Here is a 19,061-nt window from a genome sequence, read left to right on the forward strand (position 1 = left end):
TGTAACCGATTCAACCAATTAATATAGTGTCAAACCAGCTACAGTTGCAGTAATATTCAAAAGCCAACATTTGACATATAATATTGACAACTGAACCAACATAAATTAAATTATAATCAACATCTATATAGTTAAGTGCATCTATTATGGTTAAGTGCATCTATTGTATATATCCGGTCATTTCAAATAAAGGTACACCTGTTGGATAGCTTTACTCCTGATAGCAACGGTCTAATTATATTTTTAATACTAACGCCAAGCCAATCATTCAATATTGAAACAATCTCAAATCATTTTAAGAAACAAAATATGAAAAAGAAAACAGAACTAAAATCTCGGGATTATATTCTCATTTCATTATGAGATCTCTCATCTACCTCGACGATCTCAGCTAACCTTTGCTCGATCCGACACCAGCGAGAAGCCACTACGTCACACGTAAGCTACTAAGCTAAACACAAACTACCATGGATTTGCAAAGAATCCCAAAGATCACAAGCAACGTCTCTTTGTGGAGAAGGATGCATATATCCTTCAAACCAAAAAAACAAATCTAACGAACCTTTCTAGTTCTCTGAAAAGGACAAAAAAGGAGAAGGTACTCAAAGGCTGGTCTCCACTCTGGTCCCATAGGAACCGGTTACAACTAGGCAGCTGCTCCCGTTTCCATCCAAGTAGATGGAAATAGCAGCTGTATTCACATCTAACACAAAAGGAAACGTTAACTAGCTAGGTTTTAGCAAGAGTTACGCCTAAACGTACCAGCACATGTCTGAAACGCAAAATGTTGAGCTGGAAAAGCCACTCTCACTAGGAGCTGTGGAAAAAACCCTAAAGACCTAAGCATGTTTATATCAGCCTAAAACTCCCTCGGGTCGATGAATATGGAGTGCCCGGCCGGCGCCTTGGTCCAGTCGCCGAGCGGCCCGGAGCTGTAGCCGTCGGCGAGCCGCTTGATGCACCAGAGGTCCTCTGCACCGAGCCGCGCCCAGTGCGGCACCCCGGCGCGGACGGGCTCGCAGGCGCTGACCTCGGTGGCCACGACGCCGCAGCCGCCGTCGCGGGCCATGTTGTGCGCGTGGCGGCACAGCGCGCGGGCGAGCCGGGGCGCGTCGGCGCCGGCGCCGCCGAGGCCGTAGAGGAAGTAGAGCCCGAACGGCGCGAACAGGTTGGGGATGGAGGGGATCCCGAGCCACGGCGCCGCGCGGTCCACCAGTCGCGTCGCGCCCGCCGCGGCGCGCATCAGGCGCGGCGCGCCGCGCACCTCGAGGCGGAAGGCGTCCATGCAGTTCCACACGCTGAGCACCGCCCACGACGCCGGCGGCGAGGCCAGGAACGCCTCTACGCCCTCCCACCGCTCCCCCGCCGGCACGGCCAGGAACGTGCCGAGCGAGAGGTCGTTGGACAGCACGGCGTCGATGTCAGCGGGGAAGAACTCGACGCCGGCGAAGCGCCAGCGGTAGAGCAGCTCGGCCTCCCGCGGCTCGAGGCGCACGATGGCCGCGCTCCGCGAGGGCCGGAGGGCGTGGCCGAACACCGGGTGCACGAGCACGGACGGCGTGCGGAACTTGGCGTAGCCGCAGCGGCCGGTGAAGAGCCGCACCGACGCCTCGTTGTCCTGCTCCGTGGCCATGTACGAGTACTCCGCCCCCGTTTGCCGGAACCACTCCTCCATCCGGTCCACCAGCTTCTTCCCGACACCCTTCCTCCTGCAGCAGCCATGTACGGCAACAGCAACATCGAGTCAGGATCCGTGACAACGACATTGGCAGATCGAAGACCGGTATAACTAATGGCATCATGTACAGCAGGGAGTACACAGTGCAGTACGTTTCTTGTTGGGCTTTCACGTACGTACCGGTGTCTCGGGGAGACGCGGAGGCCGAGGACGTAGCCGACCTTGGTGTGGATGGGGTCGTTGGCCTGGGTGGTGCCGGAGACGACGGTCTTGACGCAGCCGCGGACGAGGCCGGCGATCTCCGTGCTGTTGGTGTTGGGGCCGGTTGCTATCTCCGCGACCTTTCCATATCCGCGTGGTTCAAACATGCGTTTCGGGCAGTCCATTAATTAGTTGGGTTCCTCCATCCAGGACCCACACGCCCGGCCAGACTTGAGAGGAAACGAAACGAAACGAAACGCGACGAGGCGAAAGGAGACGATGGCGGGAGGCATGGGGGGACGGGGCGGAGGACAGGTGGTAGGCTAGCTTAGCTACGTCGAGCGAGCCCAGCGGCTCGCCTGCATCTGGCTGGGCCTGCTAGCTGCTTGGCCGCAGCCAGGCCACCACTTAAGGAGCAGAGCGATCGAGCACGTACGTACCAGCATGAGGGAGGCCGGCGAGTGGCGAATGCGGCAGAGTGGGTCGCCGAGGAGGTCGGTGAAGAGGCACATCTTGCCGCCGCCGCAGGACCCGACCTCGCAGGCGCGCTCCACCGCCTCCACTCCGCGGCGGTCGCGCGCGCTGTCGTACTCCCGCACCACCACTATCTCCGCCGCCGTCGCCTCGACCATTTCCCGGCGGCGCGCGCGGCCTCCCTCGAGCAGGGAGCAGGAACGAAGACCCCCGCCGCCGGCTAAGGGAGGAGCTGGGTGTGTTTGGTGCTTGCTTGGTATGGTTGCGAGAGGAGAGTCGAAGTGAGGAGGCGGCAAGTATGAATCACGTGAGGGCGCGCGGCGGGAGGCGAAGGGCGATCGTTTGCGTGCCTGTCTCCTCCACAATTACTCCTCCCCAACACGCACGGAGTAGCGGCGCAGCGCAGCTATCCGCCGCCCACCCGGCAGCGATATCCCCGGTGCAATAACTGGCGAGCGCCTAGCTTGCCTAGCTAGCCGGGGCTCGATTGCGTGCGCAGGGCAGGAGGACACTGCTGCAGCGCCGCTTTCGGAGGAGGAAAGCGCGGGCGTTGTAGCAGAGCCGCGGGCTGTGCAGGGAAGAAGACGACTAGACCGGTGGGATCAGAGAACAGGGCAGCCTATGGGATGCGAGAGCTGGGCGCGGATGGATGTGGTGAGTAACTGGCGAGTGGTGTGAGTGGTGACAGTGGCGCCGTAGCGATTTCCACAGCTAGAACAGGGGAAGGCGGCTGGCCACTGCTGCTCTCTGCTCTGCCCTCTGCTTGATGGCGTGAAGCCCGGGTTGCGGCGCTATTTATATACACCCGGCGGTTTTGCACCTGACCTCGTAGCTGGCCCCACCAGGTGAAAAGGTTTTCTGTGTGGGCCATGCATCCACCCCGCTGTCTCCCATTTTTTCCCACTTTGTTTTACCTAGGTTAATCTTCTCATCTTCTGGTGATGTTTCGAGAAAACCCACTTTATCCTTTTGGTTTATTATGAATGTATGGGGGGAGCTCTCCTCTAGCGACGACATGCTTCTTGGCGTCGGCAGAGCCCTAGGCAACAACACACATAGCTAGCGTCATGGAAGATAACTGAGGCAGATGCACCAGAAAATAGAAGCCTGAATGCCTGATGACCATATGGCCATTGACATCAACCTAGACAGTAGTAGTCGCTACCGGAGTGATAATACAAGCGTTGTTGCACAAGGCTACTTGTACTGACAAAAAACGATGGAGGAGCAATTTATTTAAGAGCAGTGCATGAGAGGGAATTAGTTGCACGAGGGTTGGGATACGTGCTAGCTATGCAATTGGCGCGGGCCAGAGGCTTTTGCTCTGCTATTCAGTGTGACGCTAACCCGTGGCATATATCATGTGTGACGAGGGTGGCTCTAGCCCTCTAGGTACTTGGATGAACATGATGCTGGTGAACCTTGAGTAGTGTTGCATGCTTACAAGGCTTGAATAAGCCGATAAAACTGCTGTATGATGAGCAATAATGAAGTACAGAGTTGTGGTGTTGTCCAGAGCATGCCACTGCGTGCATGGCTCCAAATTAAAGGATCACTTGCCTTCCTCGCAAAAAAAAAAAAAAGGATCACTTACCTCCAACGCTCATTGGGTTGTTTTCTTGGTTTCATCATAGGGAACACTTGTCTGTACCAATGGGCTTAAATTTTGTTCTTCCACACGGTAGAATTTTTTAGAGAAGGAAATATCAGAGAGCTACTCAAAGAGCAGAACATGAAGGCTATTTCAATTCCACTCTTCTTACACGCTCTTGCCTTTCACGCATATATTGTGATCACCATGCATGGCACAGCGAAAAGTATCGAGCGCCAATAACCATGTTACCGCGCCCGCCGGAATTTTCTTTTGTCGTTCATCCAGAAGAAAAAAAACACCGTTGCTTAATTATCTGGATGCGTTATTTCACTTTCAGTAGGTGCAAATGGGGAGTCGAGAGAATATTTCGACAACCCAACAAGGAGTTCAGGCAAAAGGAACGTTTGCTAACTGACATAGATACAACCGTGTCCTTTTCAGCAAGTTTGTGTTATACGGCGATAGAACAGCACTCCTGCACGCCGGAACTGAGCTCTGAGTTATCTGCAGCACAACACAAGACGACCATACGGCACCGACCGAGAAAAAAGGACAAAGTGATAAACTGTATGATGCGCAAATGTGCAGGTGGCTTTCAGTCTGAGGAATATCTGAGTTGCGAATATGTTAACGTCGAGCATGCGAATATATGTGATAAAAGTTGGACGTAAAGCTCAGAGCCGTTACATGAAACTGAGAAGTCCTAGCTCCAAGAGGTTTTCCGCCGTTCTGAATGGGACCTCGACGCGATCAGCCCGGGGAAAGCGCTAGCATCGGCGGCAGAGCAAGTCCAAGGTGTCCCCGGCGCCGGCAGAGCACATCTGTGGACCCCTGCACAACCAACCGGCCATGAGCCAAGGTATCAAAAAAGCTGCGAAAAGAAAAGGCGCGTCCTTTCTCGACGAGAGAGAGGAACGGACGGCGAGCCTCGAGAGGGCAGCGAGAGAGCATATGGCATGAGGCCGCGTGGCGGCGCAGTGCGCGCGGCCGGTTTCAGGAGAGAGATAGAGCAGCAGCGGGCCAGCGGGGGAGTTGATAGGGTCTGCGGTAAATGGCCGGAGCGGCATGATGGCGCCGTCATTCTCATGAGCCGTATTCATCTCCACAGCGCGCCGTCGCCGTTCAATTTAAGACACGACATGATGCTGTGATCATTATCGTCAATTACCACTTCCTTCTAATCACTTGATTAACTTTTACTAGGAGATATCAGGAGTGGTTGCGTCCTTTGGCTACGTCCACCCTTACACCCTCCCCCGTCCTCTGTCCGCCTGCGCGACTCGCCATAAGCGTGTTGGTAAAGATAACCCTCCCTTCCATTTATGTATCCACGCTCTCGTCATGATGCTTGGGTTGTATATTTAGCATGGCGGCATGCATGTGGTGGGATACCCTCACCACCGTTGAGTCAATCTTCACGAAGCTCCTTTTATGCTAAGGAGCTGTTGGGAGGCAAGGCACATCTTGTGGGTCTGGATGATAGTTATTGCATGGATCACATGATAAATTTGAAATTTGAAGTTGTTACATAGACACGTGTTCTTTCGTGACGGTTATGATCCACCGGATTGCGACATGGTGGCATGTGTCTCCAAACGGAAGGTTGTCTCGCCTCCACTTATGTTCATGCCAGCAGTGATAATGCTTCGATTGCCTTCCTTGGTGGGTATTGTCGAGGTGTTCATGTTCCCTCATGCTTTGCATGTTGAATCTTTAGGTGAAAACCTTGTTATAGCACGCCAAATCGGGCCGGCTTGACTACGCCACTGCTGCGGTGATGTCATGTCCTCCATGACTACGTTGTCCTAGATATATTATACCATGCTACATATTCATCCGTGCTACGTTCCGTTCCGATGAGACACTCTATAGTTTGTTGGGATTTTATAGAAAGAAGATGTTCAACTGTTACTCAAGGAAAACCTACCCTTCTGTTTAAAATTATAAGGCGTATTTCATTCATTAGAATAAACTTTTACCAACAATTACTCTATCAAAACATAATTTTATAACACATCTTTGATGCCATTAGATTCATATTCAAAAATACGTTCTAAAAGGTATAGTTTTGTACCACATAAATAAAATTTGAATGGAATTGTTGGTCAAAGCTTGTCTTAAAGAAACAAAATGTGCCTTATATGGGAGTAGTCTAAACCTGCATCGTCTATCACCGTCGTGGTTGTCGGTCATCTTCAAGTGCTACTAGGTGTTCGTTTGGCAAGGACCGACGGTCAAAGAAAACATGTGGGATGCTTTAGATGTCTTGATCATCACATTCTTTTTTAGGAGGATATGACAGAGTTGGTAGAACTTGTGACCTTCACTCCTTCCGTAAAAAAAAAAAGTCATTTTAGGATAAAAAATATCCAAAATATAAGTCATTATACCCTATTTGGTCTTGGTGTGTGCATGTGCATGCAACAGAAATATGGCTGATAAATAGGGGCAAGCAAACTATTTTATTCCTTTTTCCTTTCTTCTTCTTCTTCTTTTGTAATAGCTATGTGTACCGACTTCTTAGTTTTGTACAGAGGTTATTGCTTTCCTTCCTTAAAAAATGGCTCCGTTTCTACCACTTTGATTTGTCTTCTTTTGTTCACTGAGCTACGTACTACTACCAAATTGGCTTCATCCCGTTAAGCTAGCACAATTCATAAAACTTTAATTTGAGCAGCAGCTGGCGTCCAGCCACACAGAAGTGATGCAATCAGAGCTGTTGGCATTACGTCGTGGTTGTTAACATGCAGTTGAATGGGGGTAGAGATAGTACCCCCACGGCCCGCACGTACTGGATCTTTTTTCTTTTCAACATTAATCATCAATGGGGGTTAAGCTAGGCATAGTTGGTCAATTAGCTCGTCTGAGTATATGGAGGGCATCGCCGCAGCCGTCGATTTCGACACGCTGCTTTCCAGAGGAGGGGACACGAGAACGACCGGTACTGGATAGCGGTATAATCTCATAAATTCCCCTTGCGTCGGCATTCGCTTGATGTACTAACCTCCTCATGAGATCGATCTGATGGGGTGCTGCGTGGATCCATGGATTGCTACAAGCTCTCTGCTAGGTTTTGGCGCACTTGGACTAAGCAATAACCACTGCGATTATCTGTTGCCTATGTGCAAACAGCCTTGCATGATGATGTTATCCTCAACTCCTGGTAAAAATCTTCTCTGAACGTCCTTTCAACTGGAGATACGCAGTAGATCTCTTGTTGGTACTCTCCGTTGGTGAGGTGCTTTCATTTTCAAATGGTTATGCGCAGCGCTTTGGCTGATGCGTGACCATCAGTGCAATCTCTGTCGCTCACTCCTGCACGTAAGCTTTTGTGATCTCTCAAAAAGGTCGGTCCAGTCCAGTTTCGGTTTCAAGCAATTTTTGAGGACGACGAGAGAAAGGGTCACTGGCAGAGAGATATCGAAAGAATTCACATCATTGTCTTGTCTCAACTCCTTCTCCCAAGTCCCAACCATGTACAGTATGATTTTTGCATTGTAACGTGGCGTTGGGTTCTTTCAGAAAACCCATCATATGTCTTTTTTTAATTCTTTTGAAATTCATGATATATTTTTGTATGGTGTAGGCATTGCTCCATCAAGGCATATACGTAGTTAGGAAAGGTTAAGAAAAAACAGGTATTTGCTTCGTTTGCTTCTTTGAGATTCTTTTACAAATCTTGATGCAAAATATATAGTCAATAACTAATGGAGCTAATAACTGCGCTAGCATAGAAGAATGAATATACATATATCAACATTTTTTGGTGAAAAAACAATGGCTATAGCCAGTCATAAGTATGAATAAGTGAGTATAGCGACGCCGAAAATTCATTTATACTAGATGGAAGAAACTATTCGTTGTAAACAAAAATAAACAAATCTACATATTTCCGTCTAAATAACTCAAATATAGTTTTTCTGAAAAGAACTTCGTACTTTAAGCATAAATATATTGAAACCTCGGTAAAATTCGTCTGTTATAAGAGCCCCTCAGGATATTTTGAGCACAACTGTTCTTTACAAGACGTAATAACTATCATCACAGCCATCACACTCACACCAATTTCATTCACAGGCAGGAGTATCTTGAAAGATTAGGGCATCAATCATCGCATGAAACTATGCAAATCTAAGCTTTCTCGTAATACTTCACTAATGTCTACATGTAGCGAATCTAACAATAATGCAAGTATGCAACCAATGCAAGTACCACACTAACTATAGTCACGCACACTGCAATCGATCTTGTGCCCTGGGAGACTATATATGCTCACAACTTGCTAGCTAGCGTGCATCCAAAGGACCAGCTCAAGACAATCTCCTCGATGGCACTATACAAAACGTTAGATCCTGCTGGTTTGTTTTATCAGGCCCCCCAGAAAACCGTTACGGAGTTACCAGACACGAGATCAGGAACGGCCGCAGCTGTCGTCGTGCCGGAAATGTAGGGCCCTGGCTCGATCTCGAGCTTCAAAACATCACATGGACCATATATATGACCCCCAAGGGGTGCAGATACCAAGCCACTACCGGCCGGGTGACAGCAGGCAGGCAGGGAAGCAGGCTCGCGATAATCTAGGATTAGTGTCCTGCTAATCTCGGATTAGCCCGGACCAAATCCACGTTAATTGACAGCCAAATGGATTGTCTGGTCTGATGGAGAGGTGTGATCCGACGAGCAAGTTAAGCTTTGACTCCACAGTGGCATGGAGAAGCGCGCAAAAGGTTACCCTTTAAGTGGCTCGAGGCATGCATGGATTAGGTTATTTGGGCAGTACTCTCCTTCCGTCACTAATCTGCTACTAGCATCGATACTACGAGGAGTACTTCGCGTACAACCTAGCCATTATTTGGCTCCTTATATTTGTGATTCGGGAAAATCCATAAAAATCAGGTGTCTTTGCAGGCTCATCTCGTTTAATTTGTTCAGTGAGCACCAGTGAAATTTCAAGCAGAACTTTTTTGCTAGCCGGAGCTCCATGTTTTGAAGATCGAATCACAATGTCTAGGACAACAGTTACTTTGACGACGGGGTCCCAGCTTGTAGTAGATCGGGCTGCGGCAAATCAGGTGCATGGCCAAGTGTCCTGGACCTGTGGACCATCACCAACGCTGCACTTGTCTCTCATAATGCATCGAGACCATAAAAAAGTGACCCCGATCGAGACCGTGCTCGCTGAAAACTTGTTCGCGTCGTCGATCGATGATAGTATCTGGCTATCTGCCGGGTTGCCACTAGTCCCTTTACACATTAACTCTGACGAGAGGAGTTAATGACACCCACATCTTCAGGGCTTGGTCGGTCGGAACCGATACACGCCGGTGTGTTTTTCGTTACACGTACGTTTCTTTTAGCAACAACAGGGAGATCGACGGGTCAGACGCCAGCACGTAGTACCGCTGCGAGCTTAGCTTAAGCGCGGCACTGTACTGTGCTCCTTTGATTGCTGAACCCTAGGCTAGCCGGACTAGAGCAAATGCGTGAACCGTCCCATTGTATAAGGCCTGGTAGGTGATACGATCCGATTTGTCCCGGCGTCTCGGACAGGTCTGTGACAGCGTGCCGGTCGATCCTCGGACAGTATCACGGGCGGCGCATTTCGGCAGATGGCCGGTGATCGGAGGGGAGCATATCCTCCGCAGCTCTCTGCAGCTGAGTCATTGACGCGTGGGTTCGGGTTCACATGTCATGACTCAACTGCAGCTACTGCATAGAAGTCTCGTCGGAGCGGAGGGGGCATGCACGCATCGCCAGTGTTCTTGTGTGTTTTTGGTGGATATGCGTGCCAGTTGCCACTTGGTCTTTAGCACCTCGCTCTCTCGGCTTGGTTGATTTCTTGGCGAATGATAGATGCCGGGAGACGATGAGATCGAATTTTATCACGTTACGGCCGCATGGGAATCGAAGAAGCGTGTCGATTCGATTTGCATTGCCGGTTAGTTAGTCAAACTAATCGCAGTCGCAGGCTAGCGGAGAGTAGCTAAGCTAGATGGTGGCAGTAATCTCCGCCTAAATTGCTGCACCTAACCCTAGTAAACTCACCAACTCCGCCATGATCTACTCGCTGCGATATTCTGCATGAACCACATGGAACCGGCAAGAAAACTTGACTTGACCATGCAGTGCAGGGACCGCGCGTGCCGAGAACGTACGAGAAATAAACGAGCACGGCGCGGCCTTCACCGCAGCTCTGTTGAGGTGAGATCGATCGATTTTTCTTACGGAGGAGACTTTGATCTGTTCTTGCTAGAGAGGGTTAGATGCCACGTTGAGAATGAGAAGAATCACGTACAGCCGAAGGAATTCGGTCGAAGTAGTGCATATCGAGCGCACGTCGTACTGTCCTGCATGGCGGAGGACAAGGCGATGTGGTGGCGTGGACTTAGCGATGGGGACGGCACACGGCCGGGGCGGGCGACCAGACGGCCCTTAATTTTGGGTGCTCTCGTACGTGGCCTCCATACCGGCCGGCCGGCCGGCCCTCTCGCGCGCCCGGCCGGCACGGCGGCTCTGTATGGACCCCGACATGCCGCCTCCTTCCTGCCGATATGCCCCGTTGTACATTGCGTGTCCGCGGTGGCAGGCGCGCGCGTCGTGATGCACGGCGGGTCGATCCGATCCCACCCCACCCCTGCCGGCTGCCGCCTCGCGCGCGCGGGCAGCAAGAGAAGCCAGAGCGACGCGGCCGGGCGGGGCGACAGGAGGAGGGGTACGCGCGCTAGAGACGAGCGCGGTTTGGGCCGGCCGGAGGGGCCAGCGGGCGCAGTGCGCCCACCACGTACGACAACGACGCGCGGCCGCGCCCGACAGGCACGGTCGCGAAGTGGAACGTGTGCGTTCGTCGCGGTCGGCCTGCGACGGCCGGGTGAGCGTTCGATCCCCTCCCGGATTTGGCCGCCGCTTTGAATCGGTGATTCATTCGGTGGTGATTGGAATGTTCATGCGGCTTTGTCGTGCTGGTCAGGTGAGCTTTCGCCCGGGCCGGTGATGATCTGCAGGGAGAGACCTTTCAACTTTGTTGTGCGTATTGGTTCGACGTATTCGTTCGCAACGCTAAGCTAGGGGAGCGTAGTTCGGCCGGCCCACGAACTTGGCAAGAGGTGTCATTCAGATACTGAACGCCTAAAATGCACATTAGGGTAGCTCAGTAAGTCCAAATCTCCATAATCAGGATTAATCCGCCCATGTGGCATGCTGACTGTACGTCGACGTGGATCTAACATGTGGGCCTCACATGTCTGATCTCCTTCTTACTCACCTCCCTATCCCCGCGCGCAGGCCAACCACGATGACGAGGAACGTGAGTGCACGGTGAGGATGCCCCCTTCGCTGGAGTCTGCGGTCGATGTCGGCGCTTCCGGTGGGTGGCATCCGCGGGCGCGCACGGCCAGAGCGGCGGTTGCAGGGTACAACGTGCCGACGGCGGCAACAGTATGGCGCAGAGGCGGGTGAATTCTCGGCAACAGCAAGTGAGGTCGCTGGCAGTCCTTCCATGCTTGATTGTCACCGCATGAGCTCGTCGTTCGCCCATCTCGCCATCCTCCACTATGGGGACCGCCCGAGCTCGCCATCCCTCTCCTCTCGATTTGTCGCCCACCTGCTCTCTCCACATAGGCAGCGGCGGCCGACCCGACAGGAGCGGCACACATGGGGCGGATGGCTGGCAGCCCCACAGGAGCTGCCCCCGGTGGGGTAGGGGGACGGCGGCCGGCCTAGCTGGAGCAGCAGATACAGGAGTGGACGACAGACCGCGGACGCCCCGCAGCAGTTGCTCCGCTAGGGTAGATGACGCATGAGGCGCAACGGCCTCGGGGCGTGGGGTCGCATGGGTGAGGCTGGTTGGGGCGGCGTTTGGACGAACGGTGGCGGGACGCTCTTGGCCTGAAGGTGAGGGATGGGGAGAAGGGGAGAAGGCAGTGGAGTTGACATGTGGGCCCCACAAGTCAGTCCATGTCAGCGCAATAGTCAGCATGCCATGTTGTCGATTTAATACGGGTAATGGTGATTTGGACTTCATGCGAACCGATTAGCAAATTTAGTAACTTAGATGTGCATTTTGAAAGTTTGGGACCTAGATGACACTCGTTGCTAAGTTTATGGGCCGGCAGTGCAGTTTACTCTTGTTTTCATATCCTAACATTTCTCTGAGTATACATGCAACCATATTTGTATCCATCATGCGTGTGTGATCGAGGATCAACATGCACGGGAGGAGCCAGATAGATCAGGCAGATGACGCGAGGCGCCAGTGGCCCAGCTCAACTTGAATTCAACGGTGCGTTCCTGTCCTGCGCTTGGCATGCGACACGTATGGGCGGTAAACCCGGGTAACTTTTGGGCAGCTGCGTGAGAGTCAAGTTTCACTTTCACCACTGTGACAAAGGCTCAGGAAGAATCAACGTACGCACTCGGCGTGGGTACGAAGGTAGCCAAGCACGAACGGCCAGAGAACCATATCTTTGACGCTGACCGGTGACATGTGTATCTGTTGTGTGAGGATAGAAAAGGCTCAACAGTAAAAAGCATCGTCTATTGTCTGCACGCTGCCTCCCTCATCTATCTCAGGTCACTCGTTTGACCGATGAGCTCCAAGCGTATGAGACAAAAGAGTTTGTCCACGCAGCAAAATTGAAATGACAAGGGTACGAAGAGATAAGATGTTGTCGTTGGTGTACTGTCGATATACAGGCTCGGTTTGGGAGGGCTTCCCAAACGGCTTCACCGGTGAAGTCAAAGCCGATAAAGTCAAAAATAGTAGTTTAACTCAGCTTTTAATTTATTTTAGTCTCGACTTACAAAATGATTTCATGCTACAGTACCTCGTTTTGCGCAAAACAGGTGAAGTCGAAACTAAAATAAACCCCACCAAACAGGACCATACTAATGCCTTTTTTCAAAACGATCCGGGCAGAAAAAGAAATATTTATACTAGTATATCTAACTTGATGAGTTTTTCTTCCTCGCCAAAAAGAGTTTTCATAACACTTTTCTCAGAGTTGTAACTCGTAGATATCTTGAATTCTAGGACATCAGTTGCGCTCATGCGAACAGACGAACAGTTCACGTGCAAAAGTATTTTGCCAAACATAAAGCTATACATGACTTCCTTACTTTTCTGCATGGTACATGGAAATGGAAGTACAGAACTGGCGTACTTTTTTTTGCATGGAGTTGACAGAACCGTAGTCTGGTCGTGCTTCCATGTAGACAGTAGACCTGACGGCTGCAGACCTGTAGGCGGTCCCTGTACTGTACATCTCGCTCCATAGGGCCTAGGTTATTTTTGTAACGTTATGTACAATCAATAGCAATTTGCAAAGGACACCTCGCAGTCCTACTGCCTAGCTACTCCTACAGTGCACACATCATGCATGTATTCTCATCAATGGTGGTCCTGTACATGTTGACCCTAACAGTTCACAACAAGACAATTAGACAATGTGTTGCTAGGGTTGCGGCAGGAAACACAGCCAGCGTGGATGTTTGCTTCGCAACCGGCACCGGCCGGGACGCCTTTTCTCACCCCATGCAAAGATTCTTGCCGGCATGTACTGGAGTTAAACGTATCGCGTTGTGATGGATCTTTGTTTGGACGGACAATGGAGTATCATGACGTGGTTCAACAATGCAATTTTCCTCTCCAATGCAACCTTAAACAACAGCACTCTAGGTACTTATCGTGAAGGAATTCCAAGTACTACTGGTCACTGCGCAGAGAGAAGGGGCAAAGATTGCGATGCGTACTTTGCACAGCATGGAGCGAAACGTGAACCCAGTCCTACCGCCGTCCTAGTCCTGCCTAGCTACACAGCGGGTCAGGGGCGATGCTACGTGAACCCCGCGGCGGCACTGGTTTGGCAGCATGCATTCACGTACACCATGCACTACCCCAAGTGCATGCCGGGGGCCACCCTACTGCCGCGGTGCCGGCGCTTTACCCTGCCAGGAGGAGAGGCGCCGGCCGGGGGGTTCCTGTGCTCTCTGCCATCATCAGGCAACAAGTACAGCGGCCAGCAGCAGATGACAGTTAGTCAGAGCCAGCGTGCCAGCTGGTCGTCGTCGTTCCCATCGCCGATCGGTCACGCGCCCGAGACCGACATGTGAGGACCTGAGGTGAGGCTCGGAGCGTGGAGCAAGCGCGAGCGCCGCGGATCCCGTTAACCTCTACGTGAGTGCGCGCGTGTCTTGCTGAATTTCCGTGTAGTAGCTAGATAGCCCCGGGACCACGGGGGCGCGTGGATCGCCGCGCGTGGTGTTGGCGCTCGGCACCGCGCGGGAGGGGGGCACCGGCTGACCACCGGCCCACGTCGAGGTGGCCGCGTTTCCTGGGCGCTGCGCCGGCCGGGACGGGATCGCACTCGCACCGGGGTGTCTGAGCGTTAAAAGTACGACGGTTTTTCTAGATGGTCTCCATGGAGTCGACAGTGTTGGAAGCACGAGTTCTACTATTGTGTGAGGGGGTGTGGGATTCGCATTCCCTGGAGCTCAGGTTTTGTTTGGCAACTTGCCATGATGCGTAGTACAGTACTTGGAGTAAGAGAGATCAGCTTTAGGCCGGGGCCCGGTTGATGGGGATCATTTTATTATGCTCGACTGTCACTCTGTCGCGGAACAGTAACAGTTTAACACCGACAGGCGACAGGCGGCGGACTAGTTAGTTCGTTCTTGGTCTCCAGCACACTTTTATAGATGGGCCGGAACTCTCTCAACCTGGCCGTCGAGCGAGATTCCAGCCCGCACCGGGCCTCCAGCCCCGCTTTCATCGATGGGCCGGGCCTCGTTCCAGGCTTTCGCAGCCGTCCCGTAGTAACTGTGAGATTCCAGCCCACACCGAATCATTTTTTTTTGCCTTGTCTTCTCACTCAACCTGATGATCAGCTTAAGGGGGAAAAATATTCGGTGCAACTGTACATACTGCGAAGAGAAGCTAAAATCTGCTACTCTGATTTGATTTTGCTTCTTTCAATATATTTCAGTGTCCAATCTTGGGCGTGTTTGATAGGATTCTAGAGTGATTCTAGTCATTTTAATCCAGCAAACCATCCCACACGGTCTGATTTTGGTTCGCTTCTACAGGAATCGATTCCCTCAGCATCGAGCGAAACACCGTGGCCTCGTCGCTGGGAAAAAAATCCCGCCGATTCTGTGGGATCAATTACCAATTTGCCCTTAAAGTTCACACGTATTTACATGAAAACTGCAATCACATAAATACCCAGATAGGGTTCACTCGCACCCTAGGGATGAGCGGCTCCTCCATTCCGCCGCCCGAGGACGAGCGGCTCCTCCATTCCGTCGCTGTCGCTGTTGCCCTCTTGAGCCCGCTCCTCGCCGTCGCCCCTTGAGGCCCGTGCGCCGGCACGGCCTCGGCCTCGGCCTCCGCCGCCTCGGCCCTTGCCCGGCGCGGCATCCAACTCCGCCGCCTGACACCCCTCGGCCTTGCGCCCTTCTGCCTCCCTGCAGCGAGCCACACCCCCGAGGCCGCTTGCACCCAAGATCTGCAGCGAGCCACACCCCCGGAGGCCTTCCTACAACGCACACGGTGAACGCCTCACTGCAGCGAGGTAAGAAAATTTCCCTTCTCTAATTTGTCTAAAACATGGATCTATTGTTTCAAAAATGAGTTGCAAATAATTCATATGTGACTACTGTGCTATCGATCAACTAATTCTTGCATGATTTCTGCAAAATCTATACATTGACTTTGTAGTTAGAGGGTTCTGTCAAATGTTTCTATACACACAAATTGATGCGTTGACATATGATATATGCTTAGATGGAAATACCCCAAAAGTGTGTTGCAAAGTGGGATCCATTTGTTGCCAAGGTTTTCAATCAGATTTGTGTGGAAGAAGTTAATGCCAAAAATAGGCCGCAGCACTGTCTGAATAGCGTAGGATATACAAATCCGATTAGGTAGTTTACTGAAAGAACCAAGAGACAGTACACCCAAATGCAAATGAAGAATAGATGTGATGCATTGAAAAGGATGTATACACGGTGGAAGACTTTTAATCTTAGAACCAGTGGTTTGGGAAGGGATCCTAATACTGGATGCATAGTTGCTGATCAAAGTTGGTGGGATCAACAGAATGTGGTGAGTTATTTTTTGGACTGCACTACAATATATTGTTCTAATGCATAACATATGTCAAATTATTTCTTGTTCTAACATATTTTTCAAACACATGTTTAGGCTTTGCCAGGTTGTATCATGTTTAAAGATGCACCACTTGAGCATGAAGATGATCTTCGCATCATGTTTGATTCAATTATCTGTACAAATGAGAGCTCATTTGGTGTTCCAAAGATGAAGTGGCGCATTCTTTTGAACTTGCCTGCCTATCCCATCAACAAGTAAGCTAGAATCATATCTGCAGTTATAGCCCTTCACAATTTCATAAGGGACGGTGCCATACATGATTCTGATTTTGAAAACTATGTTGGTGATAATGATGGTTAAGATGGCACAGGTATTATCAATGATGGGAATGCTTCAGCAGATGACAGTGATATGGGTGCTTTGCGGGATTCCATTGCTGCGGCTTTGGTAGCATGATTGCTCATGTAGTTGCTTTTTTTATTTTGGACATGTGAGGAGGGACTGTAATAGGCTCTAGTAATGACTATTGATGGCTTCATTAAAAATTAATGAACTTGTAATGGCAAATATTAATGTGGTTATTGCATTCTCTGCTTTTTTTTAGCAACTAAACAAGGTATTATCACCCTCAGGGGCATACAGGTCATTACACACTCAGCATAGATAATCTTCTAACAGAGAATCAGTTGCCAAACACTCTGCTTCTCTTTCCAGCAAATTTTGTGGATAACAACTTTTCAAGGTAGTTAGATTTTCAGAGAATCGTGATTTAGAAAAACTGAAACAAACAGGATCCTTGTATGTTCCTAAAGTTACCAATATGGTAGCAATGCTAGATTTGTTCAATTAGATAGCAAGCTAAGGTGCTCCCCATGCCCCATGGTGGTTACACAAAGGGACTTTATTGGCCATTGCTTTCCGTTTGGATGCAGGATTTGCTAGCGTTCAAGTTGCAAGGCAGTATAAATTCTTTGCAGCACATTGCAATTTTTAATTGGAGGAAAGAGTTATGTAAATACTGACGATCGGTTCTGTAATGACCTAGCCCAGGATAACGGTTAAGACCCACTCTACACATTGAATGGACCACACCTGCTAATTAACCCTCTTATGTTTCCGTCCTCCCTTCATGCAAAAAGATCGATCTAGGGTTAACTAGCTTCCTGGCCAGCTATTTAAGCTGGTCTAGCTCCTCCTCCACTTGCGGTTTGGGACTTTTACGCAAAGCGAGGATAAAAGCGTAAGTAGGTTGCAGTGTAGGTGTGGTCCACTCATCATGCAGAGTGGGCATAATCCGTTTTCTTGAGCTGAGTCGTTACAGCCTAAAAAGTGCAGATGCCACTTGGCACTTCTGCCGGTGGTGGATGAGCTGCTTGCCTGCTTCTATCTGTGCACTATATGTCATGGCTGAGGAAGAGGAACTGATCAATATATAGATGGAGTTAGGGAGAGGATAGGAGGAGGAAGTGCCATGTGGTGTATATTTTTTCAGCTTATCCCGTTTCCACCGGCCACTGGGCGTACAAGCTAGCTAGCAGCCGCACTCCTTGGGCCGTCAACCTGCTGCATACCCAACCCAAACACAGTAAGCAATGTCAGAAGAGAAGACCTAATTCCATTCTGACATTACGACGGAGGCCAATGTCCTGCCCGTGCACCATTCATGCTTAGCCATCGTACATCACTGTCGTGCGTCCTCGAGCCTCTCGTGCGGGGTAGATTGGTTTTATTGAATTAAAGTCGGAGTACTCTCTATATGCTCATGATATTCTTCTTCGAAATTCCTAAAAATTCTTAAAAGGCTGGACTTTATCAGTCTAGATTCTTTTGGTAAAGCAATAATGATAAGCGCAAATATCATTTAACCAAATAGGACATCATGTGTCATCCTAAAGATCAAGAAGATATGAGAATAACATATTTATATATCATAATAAGTACCTTCTTAGCAAATGATTATTTAAATTACTCAATGAAAAAGTACATGATAGACATTGCTTACAAATAAATATATGAGTTTAAAGTGTTTCTCTCATATCCAAATCAATTATCGGTGCTTACCACATAGTCCATTGAGGATATCCTCAGATGTTAGATTGATCGGAGGGGATCACTGAATTTGAAGCATGATGGTAGCACAACACGGTCCACTGAGGAAAACTGGATGGTCTATCCTCATCAACAACGACACCTAATGGGTGGGTGAACTGAATTGAGGTTACCTCGAACACACTGTTGGTTCTTGGTGGCGGAGGTGGTGTGCTAGGTGGTGGTGGAGGTGGTGTGCTAGGTGGCGGCGGAGGCGGTGTGGTAGTGGTAGTATTCGTCGGAGCTCTTGCGATCCAGGATTTGAGGGAAGGGGGGTTTATTTTCCCCTTTTTCCTCCTCCTTCCTCTCTTTCTCTTCTTTTTCCTCCTCCTTTTCTTCTTCCTCCTCTTCACCTATGACTGAAATTTTTAGGCCAGCTCCCACATTGGATCCGCCCCTGCTCTCGCCTGCTGGATGAGGTGGGACCGAGGCATCGTTGCTGAAATTCAAGAACCAGAAACTCAGAGTATGAGAAACCGAGAAATTCCTTATGCACGATTGTACGTTAGCAGGAACAAGCATGAAGACCTTGCATCTAGCGGAAGGAAAAGAAAACAACCAACAACGATGCTCTCACCTCTGTCTGTCCTTGCAGGGAGTGAGGCTATGGCGAGAACTCAAGGCCTGTTCGGTAGAGCTCCATCTGATTCTGATTCTCGATGCAGCTGATTCTTTAAGAGAAGTAATTATGTGGCTGAAAGTGATTCTCTTTGATTCTGTAGCATAAACTCCTAAAATCATGATGGAGAATCACTTAACAGCGTCAGGAGAAGCTAATTTTTTCAGCTCACAGCCTTTTAGTTGGTTTCAGAGAATCATTTCATAGAATCAATAGAGAATTATTTTTCTCTGAAAAATTGTTTGATAGAGCTCCTGTTGGATTCAGCAAAGAATCAGCTCCCGAAGCTCTACCAAATGAG

The 19,061-nt window shown here is 50.1% G+C and overlaps 1 protein-coding gene across 1 annotated transcript; it reads right to left on the bottom strand.

The window, feature by feature from the left end:
• Positions 1-481: 481 nt before the first annotated feature.
• On the bottom strand, positions 482-3,238 carry LOC117836017 (probable N-acetyltransferase HLS1-like). Its single transcript, XM_034715374.2, has 3 exons — positions 2,320-3,238; positions 1,859-2,019; positions 482-1,709 (listed from the first exon to the last, which is right to left on the bottom strand). Exons 1-3 carry the CDS (start codon positions 2,509-2,511, stop codon positions 860-862), a joined length of 1,203 nt encoding a protein of 400 aa, XP_034571265.1. The 5' UTR covers positions 2,512-3,238; the 3' UTR covers positions 482-859.
• Between the last annotated feature and the right edge of the window lie 15,823 nt (positions 3,239-19,061).

This window comes from Setaria viridis, chromosome 9 (genome assembly GCF_005286985.2).
Source record: "Setaria viridis chromosome 9, Setaria_viridis_v4.0, whole genome shotgun sequence".
NCBI lineage: Eukaryota > Viridiplantae > Streptophyta > Magnoliopsida > Poales > Poaceae > Setaria > Setaria viridis.